This window comes from Cebus imitator, unplaced genomic scaffold, assembly GCF_001604975.1.
Source record: "Cebus imitator isolate Cc_AM_T3 unplaced genomic scaffold, Cebus_imitator-1.0 Scaffold9, whole genome shotgun sequence".
In the NCBI taxonomy this organism is placed as follows: Eukaryota; Metazoa; Chordata; class Mammalia; order Primates; family Cebidae; genus Cebus; species Cebus imitator.
Window position 1 is genome coordinate 12,956,457 of NW_016107324.1, and position 13,816 is coordinate 12,970,272.

At 37.7% G+C, this 13,816-nt stretch overlaps 1 protein-coding gene across 1 annotated transcript in view; it reads left to right on the plus strand.

The window, feature by feature from the left end:
* The window catches only part of UBR1 (ubiquitin protein ligase E3 component n-recognin 1), an 85,955-nt gene that overhangs the window by 10,229 nt on the left and 61,910 nt on the right, over positions 1-13,816 (plus strand). Inside the window, exons 2-3 of the mRNA XM_017546406.2 lie at positions 8,780-9,036; positions 13,003-13,081. Coding sequence (XP_017401895.1) covers positions 8,780-9,036; positions 13,003-13,081 — 336 coding nt within the window. The remainder of the gene's footprint in view (positions 1-8,779; positions 9,037-13,002; positions 13,082-13,816) is intronic.

The window sequence follows — 13,816 nt, forward strand, 5'->3', positions numbered from 1 at the left end:
TTTTTTTTTTTTTTTTTTTAAATGTTGTCACACTCTTATCTGAGTGCTTTTGGAAATATGCTGTGGTGAATAAACATTACTGATAAGACTCCAGTAGAGTTAGTATGCTTTCCTAAATGCCCACTTGCTGCCAAGGAATGACACAGACCCTGTCCAGAATGGAGTCTACTGCTACTCACTTGAATATAATTCTCCTTCTAATAGTTTACTTAATGCTGCTCTTCAGAACAAAGTCTGTTTGACTTGTTCAGAGGAGTGGAGCTATAACTAATTCATGTCTTTATGGACTACCTTTTAAAATGCCTTTGAAGTTTTGGTATTTATGGGTAAGCGCAAAATGACTTTAGCCACTGGAGGGAAAGTCTGTTGATTTATCAATATTTTTAAATACACACATGTTCTGCCTTGTAAGAGAGGATTTTAGTTGGTTTACAAATATGTATTTCATACAGCAGAAAGAGAATATGAAATAGATACCTCAGTTTAGGAAAGCAGATTTTATTTATCCAGATGCTTCAAGGAAAGCCTAGAAAATTGGGACATGACCTATAACTGAGATGAATAAGAAAGAGAATAGAACAAATAGGACAAAGAGAATCTGTCCCTTAGGAGGGACAAAGTGTTTTCAAAAACCAAATTCTGACAGCGTGCTTAGACGTTATCTCAATAGGAAAGAAAAGAGAGGAGCCTCGTTTGTCATATGGCTCTGTATTTGACTCTGGCTTATTTTATCAATACCGTAAAGGTGTAGAAGACTTACCATGTTTGCAGACAGCACAAGACTGGTAGGGATAACAAGTATAGGATAAAAAAAAAAAATCTCATTAGGCCGCATACTGTGTCAAAACTAACTTAATTGTGATAAAAGTAAAGCGTTATACCTAGGTTCATTTGTATACAGGACTAGATCTCTTAAATGTGATTGATCTAAGGGTTTTAGTTGTCTGCACTTTCACCAAGTTGTGTGATGTGGCAGCCAGAGAGAGAATCGCTCTGTTTGTGGGAACTAGGAAAAAGAGGATTAAAAATATATATTAAAAAAGAAAAAGAAATAGAAAAAAATTTTAAAAGAAAAAAGGAATGTGAGAATGTGATGTTTTTGTTGTTGTTCGTTTGTTTGCTTTTTTTGAGACGGAGTCTCATTCTGTTGCCCAGGCTGAAGTGCAGTGGGGCGATCTTGGCTCATTGCAACCTCCGCCTCCCTGGTTTAAGCGATTCCGTCACCTCAGCCTCCTGAGTAGCTGGGACTACAGGCATGCACCACCACACCTGGCTAATTTTTTTTGTATTTTTAGTACAAATGAGGTTGGTTTCGCCCTGTTGGCCAGACTGTTCTTGAACTCCTGAACTCAGGAGTTGATATACTTGCCTCAGCCTCCCAAAGTGTTGGGATTACTGGCGTGAGCCACCGTACCTTTCCAGAATGTGATCTCTTGAAGCAGTTTAGTGCCCAGGATAAGGAAGGTTAACAAATAGTCCTATTCTTTTTTATGGAAGCATGTTGTATAGTTTGTAAGGGTAATAAACATGGAGAGTGGTCAGGATACCATGTCTTTAGGGCTGGCCAAATTTCTTTAGAATCTTTGTTTCAGTTTAGCCATGAAATGAAGAGACTAGAAATGAGAGACATAATAGTTACCTTCATTTATTTGGAAAGAATGAGGAAAAAGCCAAGTGAATTATATTGGTTTATTTCAGTAACAGGATACAAGTTACAGGAAGGTAGATTTTAGCTTAGTTATGAGCTTGCCTTTTTTTTTTTTTTGGAGCCAGAGCTTCACTCTGTTCCCCAGGCTGGAGTGCAGTGGCATGATCAGGGCTTGTTGCAGCCTCAACCTCCTAGGATCAGGTGATCCTCCCACTCAGGTACCCAGCCTGAGTACCTGGGACTTCAAGCTGATGCTACCATGCTCAGCTAATTTTTGTGTTTTTTTGTAGAGACAGGGTTTTACCATGTTGCCTATGCTGGTCTTGAACTTCTGGGCTCAAGTGATCCGCCCACCTTGGCCTCCCAAAAGGGTAGGGTTGCAGGCATGAGCCATTGTGCCTCGCTGCTTTAAACCTTTGAGTTTGTAGAATAATATTAGAAGAAAACATTGTATAATCAAAGATTTTTTGGTGCCTAGAGATGCTCTAATTATTACTAATCCATAGTAGCTATGAAAAATTGTAGCTCCTGACCAGGCTTGCTGGCTCACACCTGAATCCCAGCACTTTGGGAGGCTGAGGTGGGCAGATCACGAGGTCAGGAGTTCCAGACCAGCCTGACCAACATGGTGAAACCCCATTTCTACAAATATAAAAATTAGCCGGGCATGGTGGTGCGTGCCTGTAATTCCAGCTACTTAGGGGGCTGAGGCAGGAGAATTGTTTGAACTGGGGAAGCGGAGGTTGCAGTGAGCCAGGATCGTGCCACTGCACTCCAGCCTGGGCAACAAAGTGAGACTCTGTCTCAAAAAAAGAAAAGAAAACTTGTAGTTCCTCCAAATTTTGTTACCACTTTAAAAAGAAGAATTAGAAAAGCAATTACAGGGCTCTGAAGGTTTTATAGATGTTCAGCAGTTGTTTAAGGAAGGTCAAGTTGTGGTTTGAACAAAACTAATCTACTTAAGTCAGTTCCTTTTTCAGCATGATGTTCCCAAACAGGCATCCAAGCCCTTGGGTCAGAGTTGAAAACATATCTTCTAGTCTCCATGGGGATGAGGGAAATGTTTGGAATGTTTGGGAATTTAAATGTTTTAAGAACTTGTTTTTTACAGAACAGTCAATTAGGAAAGCTTTCCCTAAATTCCAGGTTTTTTTTGTTTTTCTGGACCTGGTAGTTAAAAATTCTTAAATTAATTCCTTTTGAAAATGGGGGAAAATTTTAAAAACAACCAACTAAAGGCAAAACATCAAACTTATTTTAGTTCAAAAAAGTTTTCCATAGTTTGGCAATAATGGAAAAAATTTTTGTGAAGAGTATAACTGAACTTTATTTCCTATACGAATTCTGTACACAAAGTTATAGAAGGCTTACTGTTATCAAAATTTGCTTTGTTTTCTTTGGCAAGAAATGTGTAGCATTTAGCAATTAACTGAGAACTTTTATCGTGTACTTGTCTTAGGCCTATAAGAACAGGGATTTGAAGGGCAAAGTTCCTCTCCCAGGTTCAAGTGATTCTCCTGCCTCAGCCTCCTGAGTAGCTCTAATTACTGGTGCACACCACCATGCCTAATTTTTATATTTTAGTAGAGATGGGGTTTCACCACATTGACCAGGCTAGTCTTGAACTCCTAACCACAGGTGATTCACCTGCCTTGGCATCCCAAAGTGCTGGGATTATAGGCATGAGCCACCACGCCTGGCCTAATTTTGTTGTTGTTGTTGTTGTTTGTATTTTTAGTAGCGATGGGGTTTCACCATGTTGCCTAGGCTGGTCTCAAACTCCTGAGCTCAAGCGAACCACCCACCTTGGTCTCCCAAAGTGCTGGGATTAGAGCCACCGTACCCAGCCATGAGGTTTTAATCTCAGTTCTTCATGATAAACAATGTGATAACAGATATAATTTAAGAATATTTAGTAGCCTTCAGGAATGTTTGGTAGTTGTTAGCTAAGAGGCTTCATTTGTAATTGTAATTACAAAGAAGGCAAAAGTTAAAACAAAAATTAAGAAGGCAAAACGTTATTGTTTTGTTTTGTTTTACTGTTACTGGTTGAGTATCCCTTGTGTTTTGGATTTTGGATTTTTTTTCAGATTTTGGAATATTTGTATTATGCTAGTTGAACATCCCAAATCTGAAAATCTAAAATCCAAAATGTTATAATGAGCATTTCCTTTGAATGTTTTGTCGGCCCTCAAAAATTTTCAGATCCTGGGACATTTCAGATTTCTGATTTTTGGGTGTGGCATGCCCAAGCTGTAATGTGAAATTGAACAAACCAGTAAAGGTAGATGTAAAAACTGTATATTTATGTTTGGTTTAGTAGAAAGGGCACTGAACTTTTGGAGTTCAGATACCTAGTTCTGTTCCTGACATTGATACCAACTGGTTATTTAACGATTTTGGACAAGTCATTTTACTCCCCTGTGACTTAGCTTTCTCATCTATAAAATGTGAAGGGCTTGTACTCTTTTTTTACTCTCACATTTCTTCTATTCTTAAAAAGAGAAATTGAAAAGAGTTCTATGCCTCCTATAATTAAGTAGAACAGAAAGGTTTTTTGTTTGGTTTTGTAGTGCTGAATATGCAAGATTTTTTTTTTTTTTTCGTTTAGTGCTCTTGATGAAAAAAACCTTAGGTATAACATAGAACATTATATATTATCTCTGTTAGTTGTAGTTGTTGCCAGAGAAAAGTTGTTCATGTATGAGTACCCCAGAAAAGTTGGAATTGGAATACTGGAAGGTGTAATTATTTTTAAATGGTTTTAGTAAAATAAATTTTATTTTATTTTATTTTATTTATTTTTTTTTTGAGACGGAGTTTCGCTCTTGTTACCCAGGCTGGAGTGCAATGGCGCGATCTCGGCTCACCGCAACCTCCGCCTCCTGGGTTCAGGCAATTCTCCTGCCTCAGCCTCCTGAGTCGCTGGGATTACAGGCATGCACCACCATGCCCAGCTAATTTTTTGTAGTTTTAGTAGAGACGGGGTTTCACCATGTTGACCAGGATGGTCTCGATCTCTTGACCTCGTGATCCACCCGCCTCGGCCTCCCAAAGTGCTGGGATTACAGGCTTGAGCCACCGCGCCCGGCCCGTAAAATAAATTTTAATTTAAAAATCATAAAATTAGCCACCAAATGTGGACTCCCTGTAAGGATATTACTCATCAGGTAAGCAGACTAATGAATTCCATGAAAATGTGCTAAAATCTCACCACCTATTTCTGTTAACATTTTGTTAAATATTCCTCATGATTTTTCTCTGTGTAATTATAAATATAATACTTAATGAAATTGAGATTTTATATGTACTTCTTTGTAACGTACTTTACTGAACTGTTTGTTATTAATGCCTTTCCATATTAGTCAATAAATCTCTTCAGCATCATTTCTTTTTTCACTTTTTGTTTTGATTAATCTTAGACTGATAGAAAAGTTGTATAAATTGGGCACAGTTCTCTTACTTCACTCCTCCTGTTTCCTGTAATGTTAACATTTTATATAACCATAGCATATTATCAAGGACAGGAAATTAATACTAACTACAGATCTTATTTGAATTTCATCAGTTTTCCCATGAGTGTGCTTTTTCTGTTCAGGATCACACCCAGGATCCCAGTTACATTTAGTTATCTCTCTCGTATCCTCCAGTCTGTAACAATGTCTTGATCCTCTCTTATTTTCATGACCTTAATACTTTTAGAGTCCTCTGCAGTTACTGTATGGAATGTCCCTCAGTTTGGGTTTGTATGATGTTTTCTCATAATTGGAATAAAATTATACATTTGGGCAAGAATAACACAAAAGTCCGCCAGGTGCTGTAGTATGAACCTGTAGTCCCAGACGGACCCATCTCCTCAGGAAGTGGGGAGGATCGCCTGAGCCCAAGAGTTCAAGAGCAGCCTAGGTGAGACCCCTTTACTATTAAAAAGAAAAAAAGCATAACATAAGTGGTGTCTTTCTCAGTGTATCATATCAAGGGATTCTTGATATCAGTAGTTCTTATTACTGGTGATATTTATCTTAATCATTTGGTTACGTTGGTTTCTATTTTAAAATTTTATTTTAAAATTACCATCTTTTCCATTGGAGACACTTTGAGACTATTTGGCATCATTTTTAAATGGGCTTATTAACTCAAGTAGTTTTTTTTTTTGAAAAGGAGTTTCGCTCTTGTTGCCCAGGCTGGAGTGCGATGGCACAATCTGGGCTCACCACAGCCTCTGCTTCCCAGGTTGAAGTGATTCTCCTGCCTCAGTCTCCTGAGTAGCTGGGATTACAGGCATGCACCACCACACCTGGCTAATTTTGTATTTTTAGTAGAGACGGGGTTTCTCTATGTTGGTCAGGCTAGTCTCGGACTCCTGACCTGCCTTGGCCTCCCAAAGTGCTGGGATTACAGGTGTAAGCCACTGTGCCTGGCCCCATGACCTTTTAAAATTTTTTTTAGATGGAGTCTCACTCTGTTGCCTGGGCTGGAGTGCAGTGGCACAATAGTGGCTTACTGCAACTTCTGCCTCTTGGGTTCAAGCAGTTTCTCATGCTTCAGACTCCCAAGTAGCTGGGATTACAGGCATGTGCCACCATGCCCAGCTAATTTTTGTATTTTTAGTAGAAATGGGGTTTCATCATGTTGGGCAGGCTGGTCTCAAACTTCTGACCTCGGCCTGCCTCAGCCTCCCAAAGTGCTGGGATTTCAGGCATGAGCTACCATGCACACCAGACCTCATGTAGATTTTTTAGAAGTTTTTTTTTTATTAGTTGCAAAAATACTGACATTTGTCTAACAAAGTCAAATGGTGTAACACTGTTGAAAGTAAAAATGTGACAATCCCTAATTCTTTTCCCTGGTTTCTTCCCTTCGTGTATTCGTTATTAATAGTTCGTTGTTTCTCCTTTCAGACCCTACTCTATGCTTAGGGAAGCATAGGCAGAGATGTGCATGCACATTTGTTTAATTAGAAAACCCAGTTACTCAGGAGGCTGAGGTAGGAGAATCACTTGAACTTGAGAGGCAGAGGTTGCAATGAGCCAAAATTGCGTCATTGCACTCCAGCCTGGATGACAAAAGCGAAACTCTGTCTTAAAAAAAAGGAATCCCAAACCCAAATGCGTTGAAATTTAAAAAGCATATATAATTTTTTTACTTTTTACAAAAATGAAATTATAATATTTAAAGCTTCTTTTTCCGCTTAACAGTATTTATGACATTTTGACTGCATAGAATAGTATGCTTGTACCACAATGGATATACCTTTATTGATAGACATTTAGGTGGACTTCATCTTTTCAGTTACAAGTGATGTTATAGTGCACATCTGGTGGATGTAAATATATCTTTTCACACTTGGGTGAGTGTGGCTAAATGATAGATTATTACCCTGTTCATGGACATTCAGGTTTTTAATTTTTTGCTGTTAGGAATAACTGTACATGAAATGTATAGGATTGAAAACATTTTTAAATGATTTCAAATAGATAATGTGTATATATATAGAGAGAGAGTAAAAAATTAAAACAGTAAAAAAGGTAACACAGTGAACACTAAGTCTTTCCCGGGGCTCTTTCTACTGTTAACATTTATTTTGAATCCTTTCAGAGATTTTTGTATTCAGATATAAGCATACATCGCCTTCACCTCTTCCTTGTTTTTCTCTTCCCTTCTCCCAGTATAAATGGTACCACATTATACTCACTGTTCTGTACCTTTTACTTTTTATCTAACAGTATAACTTGAAGAATATTCCATATCAGGACATAGATCTGTGCCCTCTCCCTTTTTATAAAGTCCCATAATTTATTCAGCTCTTGTTTTGTGACATTCAGGTTGTTTCCAATCTTTTACGATTAAAAATAGTCATGCTGCAAATACTTCCTTTATACATGTTTATCTGAGGAATAAATTTCTAGAATGGGCCTTTCTGGGTCAAAGTGTATATAAATTTAAAATTTTAATAACTATCTACAAATTGCCCTTCAGAGAATGGGCTAATATAATTTCTACAGTAATACCTAATGTAAACAGTAATACCATAAAGTTTTAATTGTGAATGGAATATTGAGGTTGAATTTATTTGTGAATGGAATATTGAAGTTCATTAGTGCAAACTAAAAAAGCCTTATATGTAATCAAATATCTGTAACTTTCCTTAATGGCCTATTCTGGAACCTTATCTAAAATCTTAATTGTAATTATATTATCAGCTTATAAAACTCCTTGGGTAAGTTTTTGTTGTTGTTTTTTAATGATATGCCTTGAGTCATATGTGTTTTGTTTTTTTTGTCTTTTAAACAAAAGACAAAAAAAAAATGGTGGACTTCATCTTTTCAGTTACAAGTGATGTAAGTCACTCTTTTTGAAGAGATGGGGTCTTCCTATGTGTTGTCCAGGCTGAAGTGCATTGGCTATTCACAGGTGCACACTACAGCCTTGAACTCCTGCGCTCAAGCAGTCCTCCTACTTCGACCTCCTGAGATGGGACTGTAGGTGCGAAAGTACTGTTGGCCTAGTAAGCATTTGATATTGCCAGTTTTTAATTTTAGCCACCATACTAGGTAGTGCAGGGGTATCTCATTGTCATTTTAATTAGTGCTTCCCTAATGACTAATAATAGTAAGCATGTTTTCATATGCAAATAAGCCATCTGTAACAGTTTCTTTTGAAGAGCAGAAGGTTTTACTTTTGATGAGGTCCAATTTATCCAGTTTTTTTTTTCTTTCTTTCATGGTTAGTGCTTTTTATGTTTGTAAAACTTTGGCCTATGTTTATTTTGATCTCTTGTTAAACACTCTGGTTTTCTAAAACAAAGTGTGTGATGAATGCATTGTCTTTTTAGCCGGTGACTGATAATAGAACCACCTTCATGTAGCAGGAATTGGCCATTCCGGAAGGGAAAGATAATTCTCACCTACTATAGCTACTCTTCTTTTTTTTTTTTCCAATATCTGTGGTATATGGTAGTTGCTTATTTCCAAGCTTAATTTTGTTAAATCACCCACTTTCTTTCTGTACTGGTGAAGGATGAAGTATATAAATTACTTTGAAATTATAGAATTATGTCATTACTTGTGCCCCCAGATGATTAAGAAGGAGCTTGTAAGACAGTCTAATTTTCATCTTCTTTTCTTTCAGTGGTGGGATCAGCAAGTTGATTTTTATACTGCTTTCTTGCATCATTTGGCACAGCTGGTGCCAGAAATTTACTTTGCTGAAATGGACCCAGACTTGGAAAAACAGGAGGAAAGTGTACAAATGTCAATATTCACTCCACTGGAATGGTACTTATTTGGAGAAGATCCAGATATTTGCTTAGAGAAGTTGAAGCACAGTGGAGCATTTCAGCTTTGTGGGAAGGTTTTCAAAAGTGGAGAGACAACCTATTCTTGTAGGTAAGAATTAGAAATTTACAGGATTGATTATAATTATTACAATCTTATTACTGTTATTTTTGAGATGGAGTCTGGCTGTGTCACCCAGGCAGAAGTGCAGTGGCGTAATCTCGGGTCACTGCAACCTCCGGCCTCCCAGATTCAAACAATTCTCCTGCCTTAGCCTCCCAAGTAGCTGGGATTACAGCCGCCCACCACCATGCTTGGCTAATTTTTGTATTTTTAGTAGAGACGAGGTTTCACCATGTTGACCAGTCTGTTCTCGAACTCCTGGCCTCAAGTGATCCACACATCTTAGCCTCACAAAGTGTTGGGATTACAGGCATGAGCCACCACCCCTGGCCAATTATTACTATCTTGGTATTTTATCTATTTTGTGATATACTTTTCTTGGTTTATTACTATTTATAATAGTAATTATAAATAGTAACAGTTAATTAACTTTCTTTTATTATGCAGTTGTTGTGTGGTTTTTGCTAGTACAGCTCATTTCTGAATATATATGACTTCCAGTTAAATAGTTCTCACAGTTTCTTCCTGTTCTACAACACAATGTCAGTGATAGATTTTTGTCTTATTTGTAATGTATCCAGCATACTCTTAACTGAAACTCTTTGTGGTATTTCAGAATTCTGAGTACTTCCCCAGCAGAGTTAGGGTGGGACACTGTAATCAAACACAATCTTTCTTTAAGAAATCTGAATTTTCACAACAAGTAGTATAAATAATGCCTGTAGTCTCATTCCATTTGAAGTCTTTTTTTGCCATCAAGTGCGATTTGGTGCCAAACCTACAGAAATTCGAAAACCTTTCAACTTCGGAGCTATTTGGATTTCAGAGTCTTGTGTAAGGGATTTTGAACCTGTAGAAACAGTTGTAATTTAGTTGAATAGAAGAGGCCAGCGGTAGGGAAACTAAAAACAACTTAAGTCTTTTTATTTTATTTATTATTTTTTAAGACAGAGTTTCACTCTGTTGTCCAGGCTGGAGTGCAGTGACATGATCTCGGCTCACTGGAACTTCCACCTCCCTGGTTCAAGCGATTCTCCTGCTTCAGCCTCCCGAGTAACTGCGATTACAGGTGCATGCCACCACGCCTGGCTAATTTTTTATGTGTATATATATATCCCAGCTAGTGTGTGTGTGTGTGTGTGTGTGTGTGTGTGTGTATATATATATATATATATATATATATGTAAATATAAATATGTATATATATACACACACATACATACATACATACATCCCCCCCCCGTGGAGATGGGGTTTTACCAAGTTGGTCAGGATGGTCTTGAACTCCTGACCTCGTGATCTACCCGTCTCAGCCTCCCAAAGTGCTGGGATTACAGGGGTGAGCCACTGTGTCCAGCCTAGGCTTTTTATTCCTTGTGAGAACAGTGCCTTAAACTTCGTGGCAGCACAGAGAACATTTTTGCTCCCTACCTCTGCCTGAAATTTGAGATTTAGTTTTCCTCCTTTGTTAGAGCTAGTTTAGGTTAGGAGTGTGAATTTTTAGACTTTATAAATACAGAGAGTTGTTTTTACTTTCTTATAATTCTATGCCTGACAGGTTTATATACAATTAACAGTTGTTTAGAACATACTATCTTTCTTTATCCTGTTTTTAGGAAGAAAAAAGAAAGTTTTTGCATTTTGTGTACCATGTTGCTATATAGTAAAGTTCATTTATCTTCTTATGTATTTTTAGCTAGAGCTCAGTCACTTTCAACTAAACCATGATAGACATTTGCAGACCTCATGTCTCCAAAAGTTTCATGGAGATAATTTTAATTGTTACATCCAGGGGGAGGGTACTGGTATCTATTGTGTAGAGGCCAAGATTCCTGCTAAACATCCTAATGCACAGGGCAGTCTGGTCCACCCCCAACAAACAGTTATCTGGCCCAAAGTGTCAGTGGTATTGAGGTTGAAAATCCTATTCTAAATAGGTCTTAGATCATATATATTTTACAGAATATTATTAGACAACCTATATTTCCTGTTAGCCTTTTAAATTCTTTTTTTTGAGACAGTCTTGCACTGTTGCCCAGGCTTCAGTGCAGTGGTGTGATCTCGGCTAACTGCAATCTCTGCCTCCTAGGTTCAAGCAATTTTCCTGCCTCAGCCTACCAACTAGCTGGGACTACAGGCATGTGCCACCACACCCAGCTAATTTTTTTGTATTTTTAATAGAGATGAGGTTTTACCATGTTGGCCAAGATGGTCTTGATCTCCTGACCTGGTGATCCCCCTGTCTTGGCCTCACAAAGTGCTGGGATTACAGACGTGATCCACCTCACCCAGCCTTTATTCTTTTTTTTTTTTTTTTGAGATGGAGTTTCATTCTTATGGCCCAGGCTGGAGTGCAATGGCACAGTGTTGGCTCACTGCAGCCTTTGCCTCCTGGGTTCAAGCAATTCTTCTGCCTCAGCCTCCCGAGTAGCTGGGATTACAGGCGTGCACCACCATGCCCAGCTAATTTTTTGTATTTTTAGTAGAGACGGGGTTTCTCCTTGTTGATCAGGCTGGTCTTGAACTCCTCACCTCAGGTGATCTGCCTGCCTTGGCCTCCTGAAGTGCTGTGATTACAGGTGTGAGCCATCATGCCCAGCCAGTCTTTTAAATTTTTAAACAATATCCCAGTTTTATCTCTTCAATTCTTTTAAATAAGATATTTAAAAAATTAATCATAGCCAGGTATGGTGGCTCACTCCTATAATCCCAGCATTTTGGGAGACTGAGGTGGGTGGATCACTTGAGGTTAGGAGTTCAAGACTAGCCTGGCCAACATGGTGAAACCCTGTCTCTACTAAAAATTCAGTTAATTAGCTGGGTGTAGTGGCAGATGCCTGTAATCCCAGCTACTCAGGAGGCTGAGGTAGAAGAATCACTTGAACTTGAGAGGCTGTGGTTGCAGCAAGCTATGATCCTGCCACTGCATTCCTGGGTGACAGAGTGAGACTGTCTCAAAAGGAAAAAAAATTAATCCTGTACTTTGCACTAATTTATATTGTTCTTAATGTCTCCTCTAAAATGTTAGATACAACAATACATGTAAGAAGTTGTTATTAAGGTAGAGATGAAGAGGGATTGAATTTCTTTCATTTGTTCAATAAATAGTAAGTACCCAGTATATGCTGGGTACCATTGTAGGTGTTTGGGCCACTTCAGTGTACAATAAATAAAAATCCCTGCCCTTGTGTTGCTTGCATTCTGATGAACTTTGTCTTTATCCAAGCTTCATTTAACAATGAACAGTCAGTGTTTGTAAAAAAATTTATTTATTTATTTATTTATTTATTTATTTATTTTGAGACAGTCTCACTTTGTCCCCAGGCACCAGGCTGGAGTGCAGTGGCACGATCTCGGCTCACTGCAACCTCCGCCTCCTGGGTTCAAGCAATTCTCCTGCCTCAGCCTCCCGAGTAGCTGAGACTACAGGCACACACCACCATGCCCAGCTAATTTTTTGTATTTTTAGTAGAGACGGGGTTTCACCATGGTGGCCAGGATGGTCTCCATCTCTTGACCTCCTGATCCGGCCGCCTCGGCCTCCCCAAGTGCTGGGATTACAGGCTTGAGCCACCGCACCCAGCTGTAAAATATATTTATTAATGTAATAGGATGAGCTGATGATAGTTAATGGAAAAAATGGATTATTTTTTACAAAATTATTTTTGAATTGTAATCTAACAGTTTGAAACCAGGTCAAGGCTCAAAGCTATGACAGTGATTTCAGAAAGAAAACCAAACATCCAGAACTACATACTTAAGTGTAGCTAAATGAGGCTAAAATTATTCTAGCAATATGATCTTTGTTCAAAACATTTTTGGAATTCAGTTTTTGAAGCATTTTTTATTCAGTTGTACACCATACAGGCAACTTGTTCACATTATATTGTAGTAACACCTGAGCATCAGTGGGAGTCATCTAAATTTTGGAATCTAATTTCTGATTTTTTTCAGGGATTGTGCAATTGATCCAACATGTGTACTCTGTATGGACTGCTTCCAGAATAGTGTTCACAAAAATCATCGTTACAAGGTATGAAAATATAACCATAAAATCTCTGAATAAGTAGGAATCTGATGGCCATCTCGTCCAAGATCTTGAGTAGTACTTACATTCCTGTTATAACAGCTCTGAAATGTGAACATAGCCATTTTAAAGAAAAGGTTGGAAGAGATAAGGGATGTGTGTTCCTTTACAGAAAAGAAAAAAAGAGTAATTGGTAGGGAGACTCAAGATCAGATATTATTTGAATAAAGGACCAAGAAAAACCTTTAGTGGTAGGATAGTCCAAAACAACTTTTGAGAACAGGAAAACAAACAAAATTTTGAGCTCTTTGCTCTCCAGTGTATGTAATGTGACCCTTCTTTGTGATCTCTAGCTATTCAGTAGTTTGTCTCTTAAAAAAACTTACAGTAAACTTCTGTGTTTTCCTTCTCAAAAATACATACATACAAACGAACATACACTTACTGTTTTTAATATAAATTCTTTTTATATTGTTAAATGAGAAAAATGAACTATAAAAAGAGCGTGTATTTCTGCAACCATCTTCTTTTTTTAAATTTTTTTTCTTTTGTTCTTAACCATCTGTTTTAATCAGGAAAAAAATGAAGTTTTCAAATGAAGTTTGGAATTATAAAAAGAAAAAAGTTTTGTTACACTTGTAAATGGAAAAACAAAATATATAAAATTTTGCATTGTTTGTGCTTTTTTTTTTTAAACGTATTGTGTATCTAATATTTAACCATAATTTGTTTTTATAATTT